We start from the raw sequence: 23,066 nt of genomic DNA on the forward strand, positions 1-23,066 counted from the left end.
TTACAGTCATGCGTGCATACATTTTTTTTTTTGTGTGTATGGGTGGTCTCGGGGATCGAACCCACTACCTTAGCGTTACAAGCGCCATGCTCTACCAGCTGAGCTACAGAGGACCACAGAGTAATAACTACTGACATACTACTGACATTGAGATGAGTAATAACTACTGAGAGACTACTGACATTGAGATTAGTAATAACTACTGACAGACTACTGACATTGAGATGAGTAATAACTACTGAGACTACTGACATTGAGATTAGTAATAACTACTGAGAGACTACTGACATTGAGATTAGTAATAACTACTGACAGACTACTGACAGGGCGGTGAGTAATAACTACTGACAGACTACTGGCATTGGAGATGAGTAATAACTACTGACAGACTACTGACAGGGCGGTGAGTAATAACTACTGACAGGGTGATGAGTAATAACTACTGACAGACTACTGACATTGAGATTAGTAATAACTACTGAATGACTACTGACATTGAGATGAGTAATAACTACTGAATGACTACTGACATTGAGATGAGTAATAACTACTGAATGACTACTGACATTGAGATTAGTAATAACTACTGAATGACTACTGACATTGAGATGAGTAATAACTACTGAATGACTACTGAAATTGACATGAGTAATAACTACTGAGACTACTGACATTGAGATTAGTAATAACTACTGAGACTACTGCCATTGAGATTAGTAATAACTACTGAATGACTACTGACATTGAGATGAGTAATAACTACTGAATGACTACTGAAATTGACATGAGTAATAACTACTAACAGACTACTGTCATGGTGATGAGTAATAACTACTGACAGACTACTGACATTGACATGAGTAATAACTACTAACAGACTACTGTCATGGTGATGAGTAATAACTACTGACAGACTACTGACATTGACATGAGTAATAACTACTGACAGACTACTGTCATGGTGATGAGTAATAACTACTAACAGACTACTGTCATGGTGATGAGTAATAACTACTGACAGACTACTGACATTGACATGAGTAATAACTACTAACAGACTACTGTCATGGTGATGAGTAATAACTACTGACAGACTACTGACATGGAGATGAGTAATAACTATTGAGACTACTGCCATTGAGATGAGTAATAACTACTAAATGACTACTGACATTGAGATGAGTAATAACTACTGACAGACTACTGACATGGAGATGAGTAATAACTACTGACAGACTACTGACATTGAGATGAGTAATAACTACTGACAGACTACTGACATGGAGATGAGTAATAACTACTGACAGACTACTGACATTGAGATGAGTAATAACTACTGACAGACTACTGACAGGGTGATGAGTAATAACTACTGAGAGACTACTGACATGGAATGAGTAATAATATAATAATAATATGCCATTTAGCAGACGCTTTTATCCAATGCGACTTACAGTCATGCGTGCATACATTTTTTTTTTTTTTGTGTGTATGGGTGGTCTCGGGGATCGAACCCACTACCTTAGCGTTACAAGCGCCATGCTCTACCAGCTGAGCTACAGAGGACCACAGAGTAATAACTACTGACATACTACTGACATTGAGATGAGTAATAACTACTGAGAGACTACTGACATTGAGATTAGTAATAACTACTGACAGACTACTGACATTGAGATGAGTAATAACTACTGAGACTACTGACATTGAGATTAGTAATAACTACTGAGAGACTACTGACATTGAGATTAGTAATAACTACTGACAGACTACTGACAGGGCGGTGAGTAATAACTACTGACAGACTACTGGCATTGAGATGAGTAATAACTACTGACAGACTACTGACAGGGCGGTGAGTAATAACTACTGACAGGGTGATGAGTAATAACTACTGACAGACTACTGACATTGAGATTAGTAATAACTACTGACAGACTACTGACAGGGCGGTGAGTAATAACTACTGACAGACTACTGACATTGAGATGAGTAATAACTACTGAGACTACTGACATTGAGATTAGTAATAACTACTGAGAGACTACTGACATTGAGATGAGTACTATCTACTGACAGACTACTGACATGTAGATGAGTACTATCTACTGACAGACTACTGACAGGGATCTTAGTAATAACTACTGACAGACTACTGACAGGGTGATGAGTAATAACTACTGACAGACTACTGACAGGGATCTTAGTAATAACTACTGACAGACTACTGACAGGGTGATGAGTAATAACTACTGACAGACTACTGACAGGGATCTTAGTAATAACTACTGACAGACTACTGAGATAGAAATGAGTACTTACACTACCGTTCAAAAGTTTGGGGTCACTTAGACATTTCCTTGTTTTCCATGGAACACAGGACTGATGGTGGCTGATAATGGGCCTCTGTACGCCTATGTAGATATTCCATAAAAAATCAGCCGTTTCCAGCTACAATAGCCATTTACAACATTAACAATGTCCACACTGTATTTCTGATCAATTTGATGTTATTTTAATGGACTTTTTTTTCTTTTTTCCTTTCGAAAACAAGGACATTTCTAAGTAACCCCAAACTTTTGAACGGAAGTGTACTATTGAACGACTACTGACAGGGAGATGAGTACAAATAACTAATGACAGACTTTTGACATGGAGATTAGAAATAACTACTGAGATAATGACATGGAGATTAGAAATAACTACTGAGATAATGACATGGAGATTAGTAATAACTACTGACATGGAGATGAGTAATAACTACTGACAGACTACTGACATTGAGATGAGTAATAACTACTGAGACTACTGACATGGAGATTAGTAATAACTACTGACAAACTACTGACATGGTGATGAGTACAGTGGGGGAAAAAAGTATTTAGTCAGCCACCAATTGTGCAAGTTCTCCCACTTAAAAAGATGAGGCCTGTAATTTTCATCATAGGTACACGTCAACTATGACAGACAAAATGAGAATGTTTTTTCCAGAAAATCACATTGTAGGATTTTTTATGAATTTATTTGCAAATTATGGTGGAAAATAAGTATTTGGTCACCTACAAACAAGCAAGAATTTCTGGCTCTCACAGACCTGTAACTTCTTCTTTAAGAGGCTCCTCTGTCCTCCACTCGTTACCTGTATTAATGGCACCTGTTTGAACTTGTTATCAGTATAAAAGACACCTGTCCACAACCTCAAACAGTCACACTCCAAACTCCACTATGGCCAAGACCAAAGAGCTGTCAAAGGACACCTGAAACAAAATTGTAGACCTGCACCAGGCTGGGAAGACTGAATCTGCAATAGGTAAGCAGCTTGGTTTGAAGAAATCAACTGTGGGAGCAATTATTAGGAAATGGAAGACATACAAGACCACTGATAATCTCCCTCGATCTGGGGCTCCACGCAAGATCTCACCCCATGGGGTCAAAATGATCACAAGAACGGTGAGCAAAAATCCCAGAACCACACGGGGGGACCTAGTGAATGACCTGCAAAGAGCTGGGACCAAAGTAACAAAGCCTACCATCAGTAACACACTACGCCGCCAGGGACTCAAATCCTGCAGTGCCAGACGTGTCCCCCTGCTTAAGCCAGTACATGTCCAGGCCCATCTGAAGTTTGCTAGAGTGCATTTGGATGATCCAGAAGAGGATTGGGAGAATGTCATATGGTCAGATGAAACCAAAATATAACTTTTTGGTAAAAACTCAACTCGTCGTGTTTGGAGGACAAAGAATGCTGAGTTGCATCCAAAGAACACCATACCTACTGTGAAGCATGGGGTGGAAACATCATGCTTTGGGGCTGTTTTTCTGCAAAGGGACCAGGACGACTGATACATGTAAAGGAAAGAATGAATGGGGCCATGTATCGTGACATTTTGAGTGAAAACCTCCTTCCATCAGCAAGGGCATTGAAGATGAAACGTGGCTGGGTCTTTCAGCATGACAATGATCCCAAACACACCGCCCGGGCAACGAAGGAGTGGCTTCGTAAGAAGCATTTCAAGGTCCTGGAGTGGCCTAGCCAGTCTCCAGATCTCAACCCCATAGAACATCTTTGGAGGGAGTTGAAAGTCTGTGTTGCCCAGCGACAGCCCCAAAACATCACTGCTCTAGAGGAGATCTGCATGGAGGAATGGGCCAAAATACCAGCAACAGTGTGTGAAAACCTTGTGAAGACTTACAGAAAACGTTTGACCTGTGTCATTGCCAACAAAGGGTATATAACAAAGTATTGAGAAACTTTTGTTATTGACCAAATACTTATTTTCCACCATAATTTGCAAATAAATTCATAAAAAATCCTACAATGTGATTTTCTGGAGAGAAAAAAATCTCATTTTGTCTGTCATAGTTGACGTGTACCTATGATGAAAATTACAGGCCTCTCTCATCTTTTTAAGTGGGAGAACTTGCACAATTGCCCCACTGCCCCACTGTATATATACCACTGAAATTAACACATGGGAAATATAGTACCATGGGTTACTGAAAATAAACACAGGTCAAGTGCACTACCAAGCGTTAATGAAACAAACACAGGGAAAATATAGAAACATGGGTTATTGAAACTTAACACAGGGAAAATATACTACGGTGGGTTACTTAAACTAGCAGGGAAAATATACTACCCATGACAAACATCAAGACAAAGCCTCTTCCAGCTGTCAGAATGAGGAATATCTGGAGCAGAATGTAAACCACCATATATAGAGCAGATATAGAGAAGCCTCACCCCTCAGCTATATACCAGAGCTATAGAGCTGACAGCAGAGTTCCAACCATCTAAAACCACCACATGATAAGGTCAACCCTCAGCTATTGACCAGATCTATAGACCTGACAGTAGAGTTCCAACCATCTAATCTAAAACCACTGACCACCACATGATAAGGTCAACCCTCAGCTATTGACCTGACAGCAGAGTTCCAACCATCTAAAACCACTGACCACCACATGGTAAGGTCAACCCTCAGCTATTGACCAGATCTATAGAGCTGACAGCAGAGTTCCAACCATCTTAAACCACTGACCACCACATGATAAGGTCAACCCTCAGCTATTGACCAGATCTATAGACCTGACAGCAGAGTTCCAACCATCTAAAACCACCACATGATAAGGTCACCCCTCAGCTATTGACCTGACAGCAGAGTTCCAACCATCTAATCTAAAACCACTGACCACCACATGGTAAGGTCAACCCTCAGCTATTGACCAGATCTATAGACCTGACAGCAGAGTTCCAACCATCTTAAACCACTGACCACCACATGGTAAGGTCAACCCTCAGCTATTGACCAGATCTATAGACCTGACAGTAGAGTTCCAACCATCTAAAACCACTGACCACCACATGGTAAGGTCAAACCTCAGCTATTGACCAGATCTATAGACCTGACAGCAGAGTTCCAACCATCTAAAACCACTGACCACCACATGGTAAGGTCAACCCTCAGCTATTGACCAGATCTATAGACCTGACAGCAGAGTTCCAACCATCTAAAACCACTGACCACCACATGGTAAGGTCAACCCTCAGCTATTGACCAGATCTATAGAGCTGACAGCAGAGTTCCAACCATCTAAAACCACTGACCACCACATGGTAAGCTCACCAAACATCTCTAAAGCATTGAGAGTGTCAAGGGGGCAGTGTGTGTGTGAATTTACCAGTCCATCACAGTTGTTAATGGCGACGGAGGCTCCCTTTACGTCGGTGATGTCACCGATAAAGGTGCAGTCTGTTTTCAGCAGCCCCCTCCTGAGAATCCTCTCTGTCCCACCGCTGGTCGACTCAGTCCCGTTCTCTCCACCAACACCAATACTGATAGTGCCACTGCTGCTGGCGTTGCCTGATTCAGGGACCTGGTCGTGCCACTCCACCATGGCCCCAGGAGACACCAGGCGGTCGTTGGGGTGGAGCCTCAGGTGGAACTCCCTGCCGAACACCGTGATGTTGAAGAACAGCCTATCACTGGCCTGCTCCGAACCCTCTGTCCCCACCTCCCTCTTCACCCGCTGCTTGTGATTGGCCGAGAGCAGGTGGGACAGGAAGTGACCATGGGAGTCGGTGCTGATGGGGGTGATGAGGCCATACTCTCTCAGGCGGCTACGCAGCTGGTCTGGAATAAACAACAACAACAATGTTAAAAATCAATATTTTATCATCAATACTGTATACTGAGTATACTAAACAGTAGGGACACCTTCCTAATTTTGAGTTTCACCTCCTTTTGCCCTCAGAACAGCCTCAATTCATCGGGGAATGGACTCTACAAGGTGTCAAAAGCGTTCCACAGGGATGCTGGCCCATGTTGACTCCAATGCTTCCCAAAGTTGTGTCATGCTGGCTGAATGTCCTTTGGATGGTGGACCATTCTTGATACATACGGGAAACTATTGAGCGTAAAATACCCGGCAGAGTTGCAGTTCTTGACACAAACCGGTGCGCCTGGCAACTACTACCATACCTCGTTCAAAGGCACTTAAATATTTTGTCTTGCCCATTCACCCTCTGAATGGCACAGAATTCATGTCTCAAACGTCTCAAGGCTTAAAAATCCTTCTTTAACCTGTCTCTTCCCGTAAGTAATCATTTCACTGTTAGTCTACACCTGTTGTTTACCAAGCATGTGACAAATGATGACAGGCGATGTAAAACCATAACAAGTTAGTTTGTTCAATAACAATTTATGATCAATAACATCCCGAGTGGCGCAGCGGTCTAAGGCACTGCATCTCAGCGGTCTAAGGCACTGCATCTCAGCGGTCGAAGGCACTGCATCTCAGTGGTCTAAGGCACTGCATCTCAGCGGTCTAAGGCACTGCATCTCAGCGGTCTAAGGCACTGCATCTCAGCGGTCTAAGGCACTGCATCTCAGCGGTCTAAGGCACTGCATCTCAGCGGTCTAAGGCACTGCATCTCAGCGGTCTAAGGCACTGCATCTCAGCGGTCTAAGGCACTGCATCTCAGCGGTCTAAGGCACTGCATCTCAGCGGTCTAAGGCACTGCATCTCAGCGGTCTAAGGCACTGCATCTCAGGGCTTGAGGCGTCACTACAGACCGAGTGGTGCAGCGGTCTAAGGCACTGCATCTCAGGGCTTGAGGCGTCACTACAGACCCCCTGGTTCGATTCCAGGCTGTATCACAACCGGCCGTGATTGGGAGTCCCATAGGGCGGTGCACAATTGGCCCAGCGTCGTCCGGGTTTGGCCGGTGTAGGCCGTCATTGTAAATAAGAATTTGTTCTTAACTGACGTGCCTAGTTAAATAAAGGTAAAATAAAAAATAACATAATGACAATACAGCTACATCTATCATCTTATTATCCTTTTAACCAATCATCATCTGAGTCAGTACAAGTTGAGTGCCCTTCTCTATATGCATGCTGAAAGTCAGTAGTTAACTTGTTCTCTGAAAATAACACTGAATTTGGTCAAACACAATTCCCTCCATCAGTTTACTAAGAACAGGCGGCAAACTGATTGGGCGGCTCTTAGAGCCAACAAACCTTTATTATTTTTAGGCAGTAGACTGACACACACACAGTCCTTCAGGCTTTGGTTAAAGATATAGCAAAAAGGGGTGGCAATATAGTTGGCTACCATTCTCAATAGTTTAACATCATGGTTGTCTACCTGGTGGCTTATCTACACTACCAGTCAAAAGTTTGGACACACCTACTCATTCAAGGGTTTTTCTTTATTTTTTACTATTTTCAACATTGTAGAATAATAGTGAAGACATCAAAACTATGAAATAACACATATGGAATCTACTGTTGAAGTCGGAAGTTTACATACACCTTAGCCAAATACATTTAAACTCAGTTTTTCACAATTCCTGACATTTAATCCTAGTAAAAAGTCCCTGTTTTAGGTCAGTTAGGATCACCACTTTATTTTAAGAATGTAAAACGTCAGAATAATAGTAGAGAGAATTATTTATTTCAGCTTTTATTAATTTCATCACATTCCCAGTGGGTCAGAAGTTTACATACACTTAATTAGTATTTGGCAGCATTGCATTTAAATTGTTTAACTTGGGTCAAACGTTTCGGGTAGCCTTCCACAAGCTTCCCACAATAAATTTGGTGAATTTTGGCCCATTCCTCCTGACAGAGCTGGTGTAACTGAGTCAGGTTTGTAGGCCTCATTGCTCATTGCTCGCACACGCTTTTTCAGTTCTGCCCACAAATTTTCTATAGGATTGAGGTCAGGGCTTTGTGATGGCCACTCCAATACCTTGACTTTGTTGTCCTTAAGCCATTTTGCCACAACTTTGGAAGTATGCTTGGGGTCATTGTTCATTTGGAAGACCCATTTGCGACCAAGCTTTAACTTCCTGACTGATGTCTTGAGATGTTGCTTCAATATATCCACATAATTTTCCTTCCTCATGATGCCATCTATTTTGTGAAGTGCACCAGTCCCTCCTGCAGCAAAGCACCCCCACAGCATGATGCTGCCACCCCCGTGCTTCACGGTTGGGATGGTGTTCTTCGGCTTGCAAGGGACCCCCTTTTTCCTCCAAACATAACGATGGTCATTATGGCCAAACAGTTCTATTTTTACTTCATCAGACCAGAGGACATTTCTCCAAAAAGTACGATCTTTGTCCCCATGTGCAGTTGCAAACCGTAGTCTGGCTTTTTTATGGCGGTTTTGGAGCAGTGGCTTCTTCCTTGCTGAGCGGCCTTTCGGGTTATGTTGATATAGGACTCGTTTTACTGTGGATATAGATACTTTTGTACCTTGTTTCCTCCAGCATCTTCACAAGGTCCTTTGCTGTTGTTCTGGGATTGATTTGCAATTTTTGCACCAATGTACGTTCATCTCTAGGAGACAGAACAAGTCTCCTTCCTGAGCGGTATGACGGCTGCGTGGTCCCATGGTGTTTATACTTGCGTACTATTGTTTGTACAGATGAACGTGGTACCTTCAGGCGTTTGGAATTTGCTCCCAAGGATGAACCAGACTTGTGGAGGTCTACAATTTGTTTTCTGAGGTCTTGGCTGATTTCTTTTGATTTTCCCATGATGTCAAGCAAAGAGGCACTGAGTTTGAAGGTAGGCCTTGAAATACATCCACAGGTACACCTCCAATTGACTCAAATGATGTCAATTTGCCTATCAGAAGCTTCTAAAGCCATGACATCATTTTCTGGAATTTTCCAAGCTGTTTAAAGGCACAGTCAATTTAGTGTATGTAAACTTCTGACCAACTGGAATTGTGATACAGTGAATTATAAGTGAAATAATCTGTCTGTAAACAATTGTTGGAAAAATTACTTGTGTCATGCACAAAGTAGATGTCCTAACCGACTTGCCAAAACTATAGTTTGTTAACAAGAAATTTGTGGAGTGGTTGAAAAACGAGTTTTAATGACTCCAACCTAAGTGTATGTAAACTTCCGACTTCAACTGTTTATAGTAACCAAAAAAGTGTGCATTTCAATTAACAGGTGTGCCTTGTTAAAAGTTAATTTGTGGAATTTCTTTCCTTCTTAATGCGTTTGAGCCAATTAGTTGTATTTTGACAAGATAGGGGGGGTATACAGAAGATAGCCCTATTTGGTAAAAGACCAAGTCCATATTATGGCAAGAACAGCTCAAATAAGCAAAGAGAAACGACAGTCCATCATTACTTTAAGACATGAAGGTCAGTCAATACAGAATATTTCAAGAACTTTGAAAGTTTCTTCAAGTGCAGTCGCAAAAACCATCAAGCGCTATGATGAAACTGTCTCTCATGAGGACCGCCACAGGAATGGAAGACCCAGAGTTACCTCTGCTGCAGAGGATAAGTTCATTAGAGTTACCAGCCTCAGAAATTGCAGCCCAAATATATGCTTCACAGAGTTCAAGTCACAGACACATCTCAACATCAACTGTTCAGAAGGGACTATGTGAAACAGGCCTTCATGGTCAACTTGCTGCAAAGAAACCACTACTAAAGGACACCAATAAGAAGAAGAGACCTGCTTGAGCCAAGAAACACAAGCGATGGACATTAGACCGGTGGAAATGTGTCCTTTGGTCTGGAGTCCAAATTTGAGATTTTTGGTTCCAACCGCCGTGTCTTTGTGAGATGCGGTGTGAGTGAACGGATGATCTCTGCATGTGTGGTTTCCACCGTGAAGCATGGAGGAGGAGGTGTGATGATGTGGGGGTGCTTTGCTGGTGACACTGTCTGTGATTTATTTAGAATTCAAGGCACACTTAACCAGCATGGCTACCACAGCACTCTGCAGTGATACGCCATCCCATCTGGTTTGGGCTTAGTGGGACTATCATTTGGTTTTTCAACAGGACAATGACCCAACACACCTCCAGGCTGTGTAAGGGCTATTTTACCAAGAAGGAGAGTGATGGAGTACTGCATCAGATGACCTGGCCTCCACAATCCCCGACCTCAACCCAATTGAGATGGTTTGGGATGAGTCAGATGGCAGAGTTGAAGGAAAAGCAGCCAACAAGTGCTCAGCATACGTGGGAACTCCTTCAAGACTGTTGGAAAAGCATTCCAGGTGAAGCTGGTTGAGAGAATGCCACGAGTGTGCAAAGCTGTCATCAAGGCAAATGGTGGCTATTTGAAGAATCTCAAATATAACATTTATTTTGATTTGTTTAACACTTTTTTGCTTACTACATGATTCCATGTGTTATTTCATAGTTTTGATGTCTTCACTATTATTCTACAATGTAGAAAATAGGAAAAATAAGGAAAAACCCTGGAATGAGTAGGTGTGTCCAAACCTTAACCCTGGAATGAGTAGGCGTGTCCAAACCTTAACCCTGGAATGAGTAGGCGTGTCCAAACCTTAACCCTGGAATGAGGAGGCGTGTCCAAACCTTAACCCTGGAATGAGGAGGCGTGTCCAAACCTTAACCCTGGAATGACTAGGTGTGTCCAAACCTTTGACTGGTTCTGTATATTGATGGATAACAATAGTTTTGATGGTTCACTGTTCAATGTTGTCATTTCATGTCTGAGTTTTTCCACTTTACTAGTGAAATAGTCATTGAAATGATTGGCAATATTGAAAGGTTTTGTTACAAATAACCCATCAACTTCAATGAACAGAGATTAATAGGGTTTTCTGCCCATTATATAATTTAAGGTATTCCAAAGTATTTTTCCATTGTGTTTAATGTAATTTCTTCTTCTTTTTGTTAAGTTTAGTCACAACATGTCTCAATTGAGACAATATGTCAATCAATCAGCTGAGCAGCCTGACTTGTTGGCCACGTTTTCTGCATCATTTCTTTGAACCATTCAACTTTTCAAGTCATCATCAATCCAGAGGGCTATAACAGTTCTTAGTTAGTTTCTTAACAGGTGCATACTTGTCAACAATTGGCATGAATAATTTTACAAATAGTTCCAGTGCTGCATCTGGATTCACTTCCTCATACACATCAGACCAGCATACATGTTTTACATCTTCAACAAAATAGTCCTGAAAAAACATTTTGTATGATCTATTATAAATTACATTAGGCCCAACCTTTATTGTATTATGATCAATACAAGTGGATGTCACATATCAACACTATTGATATACACTCTAGTTGGTTGAGTGATAACCTGGGTCATGTTACAGCCATTAGTCACAGATCAACACTATTGGTGAACACTCTAGTTGGTTGAGTGATAACCTGGGTCATGTTACAGCCATTAGTCACAGATCAACACTATTGGTAAACACTCTAGTTGGTTGAGTGATAACTTGGGTCATGTTACAGCCATTAGTCACAGATCAACACTATTGGTAAACACTCTAGTTGGTTGAGTGATAACCTGGGTCATGTTACAGCCATTAGTCACAGATCAACACTATTGGTAAACACTCTAGTTGGTTGAGTGATAACCTGGGTCATGTTACAGCCATTAGTCACAGATCAACACTATTGGTATACACTCTAGCTGGTTGAGTGATAACCTGGGTCATATTACAGCCATTAGTCACAGTTTGAAGCTTCCTCTTGAAAGGACAGCTAGCTGCTAACCAGTCAATGTTCAGATCACCCAGAAAATAGACCTCTCTGTTAACATCACATACACACTATCAAGCATTGCACACACATCATCCAAATACTGACTGTTAGCACTTGGTGGCCTACAGCAGCACCCTAAACGAAAAGGCTTAAGATGAGGCAGGTGAACTTGCAACCACAACACTTCAACAACATTTGACATGAGATCTTGTCTAGGCGTTACAGGAATTTGACTGTGAACCTATACAGCAACACCTCCCCCATAGGCATTCCTGTCTTTTATATACAGTGGGGGAAAAAAGTATTTAGTCAGCCACCAATTGTACAAGTTCTCCCACTTAAAAAGATGAGAGAGGCCTGTAATTTTCATCATAGGTACACGTCAACTGTGACAGACAAAATGAGAAAAAAAAATCCAGAAAATCACATTGTAGGATTTCTTATGAATTTATTTGCAAATTATGGTGGAAAATAAGTATTTGGTCAATAACAAAAGTTTCTCAATACTTTGTTATATACCCTTTGTTGGCAATGACACGGGTCAAACGTTTTCTGTAAGTCTTCACAAGGTTTTCACACACTGTTGCTGGTATTTTGGCCCATTCCTCCATGCAGATCTCCTCTAGAGCAGTGATGTTTTAGGGCTGTCGCTGGGCAACACAGACTTTCATCTCCCTCCAAAGATTTTCTATGGGGTTGAGATCTGGAGACTGGCTAGGCCACTCCAGGACCTTGAAATGCTTCTTATGAAGCCACTCCTTCGTTGCCCGGGCAGTGTGTTTGGGATCATTGTCATGCTGAAAGACCCAGCCACGTTTCATCTTCAATGCCCTTGCTGATGGAAGGAGGTTTTCACTCAAAATCTCACGATACATGGCCCCATTCATTCTTTCCTTTACACGGATCAGTCGTCCTGGTCCCTTTGCAGAAAAACAGCCCCAAAGCATGATGTTTCCACCCCCATGCTTCACAGTAGGTATGGTGTTCTTTGGATGCAACTCAGCATTCTTTGTCCTCCAAACACGACGAGTTGAGTTTTTACCAAAAAGTTATATTTTGATTTCATCTGACCATATGACATTCTCCCAATCCTCTTCTGGATCATCCAAATGCACTCTAGCAAACTTCAGACGGGCCTGGACATGTACTGGCTTAAGCAGGGGGGACACGTCTGGCACTGCAGGATTTGAGTCCCTGGCGGCGTAGTGTGTTACTGATGGTAGGCTTTGTTACTTTGGTCCCAGCTCTCTGCAGGTCATTCACTAGGTCCCCCCGTGTGGTTCTGGGATTTTTGCTCACCGTTCTTGTGATCATTTTGACCCCACGGGGTGAGATCTTGCGTGGAGCCCCAGATCGAGGGAGATTATCAGTGGTCTTGTATGTCTTCCATTTCCTAATAATTGCTCCCACAGTTGATTTCTTCAAACCAAGCTGCTTACCTATTGCAGATTCAGTCTTCCCAGCCTGGTGCAGGTCTACAATTTTGTTTCTGGTGTCCTTTGACAGCTCTTTGGTCTTGGCCATAGTGGAGTTTGGAGTGTGACTGTTTGAGGTTGTGGACAGGTGTCTTTTATACTGATAACAAGTTCAAACAGGTGCCATTAATACAGGTAACGAGTGGAGGACAGAGGAGCCTCTTAAAGAAGAAGTTACAGGTCTGTGAGAGCCAGAAATCTTGCTTGTTTGTAGGTGACCAAATACTTATTTTCCACCATAATTTGCAAATAATTCATTAAAAATCCTACAATGTGATTTTCTGGATTTTTTTTTCTCAATTTGTCTGTCAAAGTTGACGTGTACCTATAATGAAAATTACAGGCCTCTCTCATCTTTTTAAGTGGGAGAACTTGCACAATTGGTGGCTGACTAAATACTTTTTTTCCCCACTGTAGATGTTATATCCTTGTATTTCTACTGCTGTATAATCAAAGGAATTATCTAAGTGAGTTTTTGAGATGGCCAGTATATGAATGTTATCCGATGTTACCAAGTTATTGATTTCATGAACCTTATTTCTAAGGCTACATATATTAATATGCGCTATTCTTAGCACTTTCCTGAAGAAAATCATTTGTAAAATAACAATAAAAACATTGTTTGGCTAATAGTCAGGCGATCAGGCACTTGTGAGTGTTTGTGTATGCGTTTGTGTATATGTGATGTGATGTTGGGCTGAAGCTTGGCTCTCTCACTCCTCCCAGGCTTTTGGGAGGGAGGGTGGACAATGAGCTTGTCGCATTGGATGTAAGCAATGTCCTGACGCTCTCTGGCAGCTTTTATAGCTGGGATAAGTTATTTCTGCCTCTAGCACACAGCTTCCAAGAAGTCCTCATTGAGGGAGATGTTGGTTCCTCTCAAGTCCTTGGCTCTCTCCAGAACAGCCATCTTGTCTTTGAACCTTAAAAACCTGACCACTATCGGCCTGGGTCTGTCACCTGACCACTATCGGCCTGGGTCTGTCACCTGACCACTATCGGCCTGGGTCTGTCACCTGACCACTATCGGCCTGGGTCTGTCACCTGACCACTATCGGCCTGGGTCTGTCACCTGACCACTATCGGCCTGGGTCTGTCACCTGACCACTATCGGCCTGGGTCTGTCACCTGACCACTATCGGCCTGGGTCTGTCACCTGACCACTATCGGCCTGGGTCTGTCACCTGACCACTATCGGCCTGGGTCTGTCACCTGACCACTATCGGCCTGGGTCTGTCACCTGACCACTATCGGCCTGGGTCTGTCACCTGACCACTATCGGCCTGGGTCTGTCATCTGACCACTATCGGCCTGGGTCTGTCACCTGACCACTATCGGCCTGGGTCTGTCACCTGGGCTGGTTACAGGTTTTCCAGACCTGTGGGCATGCTACATCTCAATCTGCCTATGATCCATCTGCAACTTTTCGGGAATCATTTTTTAAACTTTCTCCTCAGACTCCATCCAGGTCTCATGTGGAGACTCAGGTATGCCACAACAATGTTATTCCTCCTGGAATGTCCCTCTAGATCAGGGGTGTCAAACGTCCGGCCCACGGGCCGGATCAGGCCCGCAAACGGGTTTAATCCAGCCCGCGAGATGATTTTGTAAAGTATAAAAATGAGCTGCAATTTTTCAATAAAATAAACTGCTGTTCCAATTGTGTCCACTGGATGGTGCAATAGCAATTGTGTTAAGCAAGCAAACTGTTTATACCGGGGCAGAGCAAATAGGTCAAGCAAGTGCAGCCAGTCCGGATGAGCTACTTTGTTTTGCCCGCGATATTTATTACGGCTTCTACTTTTAACATTATGTGATTTGGCACCCTCATTGCCCCAATATGTCTCTGTCAAAAAAGAGAAAAGTGGACGCAGAGTGTTCCAAGAAAAATTGTCATCCTTCTATTTATTCACGGAATTGAATGGGAAAGCTGTATGTTTGGTGTGTTCACAGCATGTTGCAGTGCTGAAAGAATATAACCTTCGTCGCCACTATGTGAGTCTTCATGCCGACAAATATGACAACTTTCAAGAACAGCGGAGAAGAGAGAAGGTGAATGAACTGTTGGTGGGTCTGAAGAAACAGCAGTCTGTGTTTACTCACAGCCGAGACATCAGTGCTAGCTACCTCATTGCTAATGAAATCGCAGTGGCTTCAAAACCATTTAGTGAGGGTGAATTTGTAAAAACATGCATGATGAAGGCAGCAGAGATTGTGTGCCCTGAAAAGCACCAGGCTTTTGCAAATATCAGCCTGACAAGAAACACAGTTGCAGACAGGATTTCCGATCTTTCAGTGGATTTGGACAGCCAGTTGAAGCAAAAAGTAAAGTCATTTATTGCGTTTTCGGTTGCAATTGATGAAAGCACGGACATTACAGATGTTGCACAACTGGCCATTTTCATCCGCGGAGTTGATGACACATTGACCGTCACCGAGGAGTTCGTGGAGTTGGTGCCGATGACAGATACAACGACAGCAGCTGATATTTTCACTGCACTCGTCGGCGCGCTGGACAGGGTCGGAGTGGACTGGTCCCGCGCTGTCAGCCTGGCTACAGATGGTGCGCCCTCAATGATCAGGAAAAAAGCAGGCGTTGTGACAAAGTTCAGAGTGAAAGTGCAATCTGCAAATGGAGGACGTGATTTTTGGACTTTTCACTGTATTTTGCACCAGGAGGCTTTGTGTTGCAAGTCATTAAAGATGGATAACGTCATGAAGGTGGTCATCCAAACTGTTAATTTCATCCGATCCAGAAGCCTGAATCACCGTCAGTTTGACAGCCTTCTCAGAGAGAAAGACCACATCTATGGCCTGCCATACCACACTGAGGTAAGATGGTTAAGCCGAGGTGCTGTGCTGAGGCGTTTCTTTGATTTACGAGAAGAAATTGAACAGTTCATGGAAGAAAAGGGCAAACCAGTGTTAGAATTTCATTCCGCAGAATGGATGCAGGACCTTGCATTTATGGTGGATGTTACAGAGCACCTGAATAACTTGAACAAACAGCTGCAAGGGCGCAACAAAGTTGCCACGCAGTATTATGACAGCATACGTTCTTTCAAGTTGAAGCTGTCATTGTGAGAGACGCAACTCGCCGGTGGTGATGCAGCTCACTTCCCCTGTCTGAAAAATGTGTGCGCGACCCAACATGTGGCAGACATGAAGCGGTTCAAAGATAAAATAACGGGACTGTTAAGGGAGTTTGAGCAACGCTTTCAGATTTTGGGTGAACTGGAGAAAGACTTCAACGTTTTTTTGTTCGCCATTCACCGTGAATCCCTCTGATCTGCCCATCAGCATCCAACTTGAAATAATAGACTTGCAGTGTGACTCGGATTTGAAGGGCAAATTTGCTGCAGCTGGCTTGGACACATTTTATCAGAATCTCTTGCCAGGTTACCCCAACTTGACAGCCCTCGCTGCAAAACTGTTGTGCATGTTTGGAACCACATATCTTTGTGAGCAAGTTCTCTGTAATGAGCATAAATAAAACAAAGCTGCGCTCAAGGCTCACGCACAAGCACTTGAATCACATCCTGAAGTTGGCTGCCACTCAGGATGTGATGCCTGATTTTGATGCGCTGGTGAAAGCTAAAAGATGCCAGGTATCAGGAGTCAAATAAACTATGCAACCCCACTTAAAGTGCTGCATGAGACACCCTGATATAGTTCTGTGATCTGTGATATACTTCTATGAATCACTGAGGCATTGTGTGTTTGTGTGTTGTTTGTCCTCAGAATTTCAAATAACTTGAGGTGTTTTATGATTAATAGTGATGTTGTGCTTTTGGACACTGTCCTCAGGCTCCAGCTTTATGTTTATATGTTTTAATGTTGATGTGCTATTGTTTTTAATTGATTTTATTTTTTTTATATATTTAACCTATTCTTGACTCTGTGGTTCTTGCACTTGTTTGGGGAACAGGATTTCATTATTTGTATCTACATTTCTGCCTGAGAAATGACCCCGATATAGTTCTGTGATCTGTGAAACAGTTCTGTGAATCACTGAGGCATTGTGTGTTTGTGTTCTTTTTCTTTAGAATTTTCAAATAAACTTGACGTGTTTTATGATTAATAGTGATGTTGTGCTTGTACTATTTTGGACACACTGTCCTCAGGCTCCAGCTTTATGTTTTATGTTGATAGTATTAAAACAAAGAAAACAATCTGAAGTTGTTGTTTTTAAGTTATATATACCATGATTTTACCGGTCCGGCCCACTTGGGAATAGATTTTCCTCCATGTGGCCCCTGAGCTAAAATGAGTTTGACACCCCTGCTCTAGATAGTCTGTTTTCCCAGCCATTGTTAATAATAATTCAAAGAAAGTGCTGATGTCATTTCACTTGGACCAGTTTGTTGTCATCTTGCTGCAAGTCTCTTTCAGGACATCACCTCTCCCTGGGAGAACTGCAAACTGTTCTTAAGGTCCTGGACCTCTCTGGTCAGATCGGCCGTTCTTCTGTTAGTTGAGTGCATCAGTATTTGGACAAAGCTCTTGATGTTATTTTCCTAATGCTGTAACAATTGCTGGTAGACATCTTTTTATTGATATAAAAGATCATGCGCCTGTGATAGTGAAACACTGTCCTCTCCCTATTACTCCAGGCTTCTTTAACTTTGGGAGGCATTATGGTAGCAACGTAGGCTAACATTGGTAGCAGCGTAAGCTAACATTGGTAGCAGCGTAGGCTAACATTGGTAAAAGCGTAGGCTAACATTGGTAGCAACGTAGGCTAACATTGGTAGCAGCGTAGGCTAACATTGGTAGCAGCGTAGGCTAACATTGGTAGCAGCGTAGGCTAACATTGGTAGCAACGTAGGCTAACATTGGTAGCAGCGTAGGCTAACATTGGTAGCAGCGTAGGCTAACAGCACATCTTACAGGGCCGATAGAAAACAGCAGGGATTTAAACAGACACAAGGGCTAACCGCGTCACGGGCTGTGTTTAGATAAATAAAGGTTAAATATAAAAATAAAAACCTGGCTAGCATTTCAAGGAACAATTTATTCAGAAAGTTTCAAAACAACAAACCGAGCTCTCTCTCGTTCCACGTTCAGCATGTGTCCTGCTCTGATGATGCAATGGCTGTAAGTGTGATGATATACATATTACAGGGCTTTACATGTAATATGTTTCATGCTGAAAGCTATCCTTTTCATATTTTTCAGGAGTTGAAAGCCTTCAGAGATGTTTTCTCTACTAAACTAAAGAAACCATATTTTGCATAATAATAATGGATTAGATTTTCATAATCTCAAAGCGCATCAAAAGAAGAAAAACAAAGCAACACATCATGAGTAGCCTAGCTATAGAGTAGCCTAGCGATAGAGTAGCCTAGCTATAGAGTAGCCTAGCTATAGAGTAGCCTAGCTATAGAGTAGCCTAGCGATAGAGTAGCCTAGCTATAGAGTAGCCTAGCTATAGAGTAGCCTAGCGATAGAGTAGCCTAGCTATAGTTGGTCAACCAATAGGGGCCAAGTCTGAGTGCATCCATTCTCCAAAGATGGAGAGGGACAGTTCATGGCTTGATCAGAGGAAGGTGGTCAGGGAGATGGTTGATGAAGAGTCTGGTGACGATCATGTAGAAGGCTACTCTGGGAACCAGCCTGAATCTTATAGCTACTGGACTTCTCCTCCTTCACAATGTCTGGCACCCACTTGATGCCTCAGCAGCTCTGGGTGCCAGAAAGCTCACCACACACAGTTCAGAGTAGCAGCCAGTCGTCCTCACTACGAGCCCTCTGCCTCAGCACTGAATTCCTCTACTGCACCTTCCATTCCTCTACTGCATCTTCCATTCCTCTACTGCACCTTCCATTCCTCTACTGCACCTTCCATTCCTCTACTGCACCTCCCATTCCTCTACTGCACCTTCCATTCCTCTACTGCACCTTCCATTCCTCTACTGCACCTTCCATTCCTCTACTGCACCTCCCATTCCTCTACTGCACCTTCCATTCCTCTACTGCACCTTCCATTCCTCTACTGCACCTTCCATTCCTCTACTGCATCTTCCATTCCTCTACTGCACCTTCCATTCCTCTACTGCACCTTCCATTCCTCTACTGCACCTTCCATTCCTCTACTGCACCTTCCATTCCTCTACTGCACCTTCCATTCCTCTACTGCACCTTCCATTCCTCTACTGCACCTTCCATTCCTCTACTGCATCTTCCATTCCTCTACTGCACCTTCCATTCCTCTACTGCATCTTCCATTACTCTACTGCACCTTCCATTCCTCTACTGCATCTTCCATTCCTCTACTGCACCTTCCATTCCTCTACTGCACCTTCCATTCCTCTACTGCACCTTCCATTACTCTACTGCACCTTCCATTCCTCTACTGCATCTTCCATTCCTCTACTGCACCTTCCATTCCTCTACTGCACCTCCCATTCCTCTACTGCAGACTAAGTAGTAGGCAAGACAGATTTGGGACACGCCCACCACACCACTGTTTATCCTGAATCCTATTGTGTTAGAATATGAGAACAGTGTGGAACAAGTCATTACTTTGGTTCTGGGTTGCAGTAATCAGTGTGGTAGATCTACTGCATCAGAGCAGTGTGGTCGGCCTGGTGTGTTAGGCTAGGTAGGCCCAGGCCTGTACTTAACAGTCATTAGGTCCCAGGTCAATGACAAGTCAGAATTAGCACTCGATTCATTGGTGAGTATTGAGATGTAATGCACACTGTAATAGCATTAACACTGTAACCTAAACCACTGTAACACTATAGCACTGTAATAATATTAACACTATAACCTAAAGCACTGTAACACTATAGCACTGTAATAATATTAACACTATAACCTAAAGCACTGTAACACTATAGCACTGTAATAATATTAACGCTATAACCTAAAGCACTGTAACACTATAACCTAAAGCACTGTAACACTATAGCACTGTAATAATATTAACACTATAACCTAAAGCACTGTAACACTATAGCACTGTAATAATATTAACACTATAACCTAAAGCACTGTAACACTATAGCACTGTAATAATATTAACACTATAACCTAAAGCACTGTAACACTATAGCACTGTAATAATATTAACACTATACCCTAAAGCACTGTAACACTATAGCACTGTAATAATATTAACACTATACCCTAAAGCACTGTAACACTATAGCACTGTAATAATATTAACACTATAACCTAAAGCACTGTAACACTATAGCACTGTAATAATATTAACACTATAACCTAAAGCACTGTAACACTATAGCACTGTAATAATATTAACACTGTAACCTAAAGCACTGTAACACTATAGCACTGTAATAATATTAACGCATAACCAATAACACTATAACCTAAAGCACTGTAACACTATAGCACTGTAAAAATTAACACTATAACCTAAAGCACTGTAACACTATAGCACTGTAATAATATTAACACTATAACCTAAAGCACTGTAACACTATAGCACTGTAATAATATTAACACTATAACCTAAAGCACTGTAACACTATAGCACTGTAATAATATTAACACTATAACCTAAAGCACTGTAACACTATAGCACTGTAATAATATTAACACTATAACCTAAAGCACTGTAACACTATAGCACTGTAATAATATTAACACTATAACCTAAAGCACTGTAACACTATAGCACTGTAATAATATTAACACTATAACCTAAAGCACTGTAACACTATAGCACTGTAATAATATTAACACTATAACCTAAAGCACTGTAACACTATAGCACTGTAATAATATTAACACTATAACCTAAAGCACTGTAACACTATAGCACTGTAATAATATTAACACTATAACCTAAAGCACTGTAACACTATAGCACTGTAATAATATTAACACTATAACCTAAAGCACTGTAACACTATAGCACTGTAATAATATTAACACTATAACCTAAAGCACTGTAACACTATAGCACTGTAATAATATTAACACTATAACCTAAAGCACTGTAACACTATAGCACTGTAATAATATTAACACTATAACCTAAAGCACTGTAACACTATAGCACTGTAATAATATTAACACTATAACCTAAAGCACTGTAACACTATAGCACTGTAATAATATTAACACTATAACCTAAAGCACTGTAACACTATAGCACTGTAATAATATTAACACTATAACCTAAAGCACTGTAACACTATAGCACTGTAATAATATTAACACTATAACCCTAAAGCACTGTAACACTATAGCACTGTAATAATATTAACACTATAACCTAAAGCACTGTAACACTATAGCACTGTAATAATATTAACACTATAACCTAAAGCACTGTAACACTATAGCACTGTAATAATATTAACACTATAACCTAAAGCACTGTAACACTATAGCACTGTAATAATATTAACACTATAACCTAAAGCACTGTAACACTATAGCACTGTAATAATATTAACACTATAACCTAAAGCACTGTAACACTATAGCACTGTAATAATATTAACACTATAACCTAAAGCACTGTAACACTATAGCACTGTAATAATATTAACACTATAACCTAAAGCACTGTAACACTATAGCACTGTAATAATATTAACACTATAACCTAAAGCACTGTAACACTATAGCACTGTAATAATATTAACACTATAACCTAAAGCACTGTAACACTATAGCACTGTAATAATATTAACACTATAACCTAAAGCACTGTAACACTATAGCACTGTAATAATATTAACACTATAACCTAAAGCACTGTAACACTATAGCACTGTAATAATATTAACACTATAACCTAAAGCACTGTAACACTATAGCACTGTAATAATATTAACACTATAACCTAAAGCACTGTAACACTATAGCACTGTAATAATATTAACACTATAACCTAAAGCACTGTAACACTATAGCACTGTAATAATATTAACACTATAACCTAAAGCACTGTAACACTATAGCACTGTAATAATATTAACACTATAACCTAAAGCACTGTAACACTATAGCACTGTAATAATATTAACACTATAACCTAAAGCACTGTAACACTATAGCACTGTAATAATATTAACACTATAACCTAAAGCACTGTAACACTATAGCACTGTAATAATATTAACACTATAACCTAAAGCACTGTAACACTATAGCACTGTAATAATATTAACACTATAACCTAAAGCACTGTAACACTATAGCACTGTAATAATATTAACACTATAACCTAAAGCACTGTAACACTATAGCACTGTAATAATATTAACACTATAACCTAAAGCACTGTAACACTATAGCACTGTAATAATATTAACACTATAACCTAAAGCACTGTAACACTATAGCACTGTAATAATATTAACACTATAACCTAAAGCACTGTAACACTATAGCACTGTAATAATATTAACACTATAACCTAAAGCACTGTAACACTATAGCACTGTAATAATATTAACACTATAACCTAAAGCACTGTAACACTATAGCACTGTAATAATATTAACACTATAACCTAAAGCACTGTAACACTATAGCACTGTAATAATATTAACACTATAACCTAAAGCACTGTAACACTATAGCACTGTAATAA

The 23,066-nt window shown here is 41.2% G+C and overlaps 1 protein-coding gene across 1 annotated transcript in view; it reads right to left on the reverse strand.

Moving 5' to 3' along the window:
• Nucleotides 1-23,066, reverse strand: part of adamts3 (ADAM metallopeptidase with thrombospondin type 1 motif, 3) — a 384,520-nt gene that overhangs the window by 347,995 nt on the left and 13,459 nt on the right. The window contains exon 3 of the mRNA XM_041869483.2: nt 5,683-6,134. Within this exon, the coding sequence (XP_041725417.2) occupies nt 5,683-6,134 (452 nt within the window). The remainder of the gene's footprint in view (nt 1-5,682; nt 6,135-23,066) is intronic.

Source organism: Coregonus clupeaformis, unplaced genomic scaffold, assembly GCF_020615455.1.
Source record: "Coregonus clupeaformis isolate EN_2021a unplaced genomic scaffold, ASM2061545v1 scaf0250, whole genome shotgun sequence".
Lineage (NCBI taxonomy): Eukaryota > Metazoa > Chordata > Actinopteri > Salmoniformes > Salmonidae > Coregonus > Coregonus clupeaformis.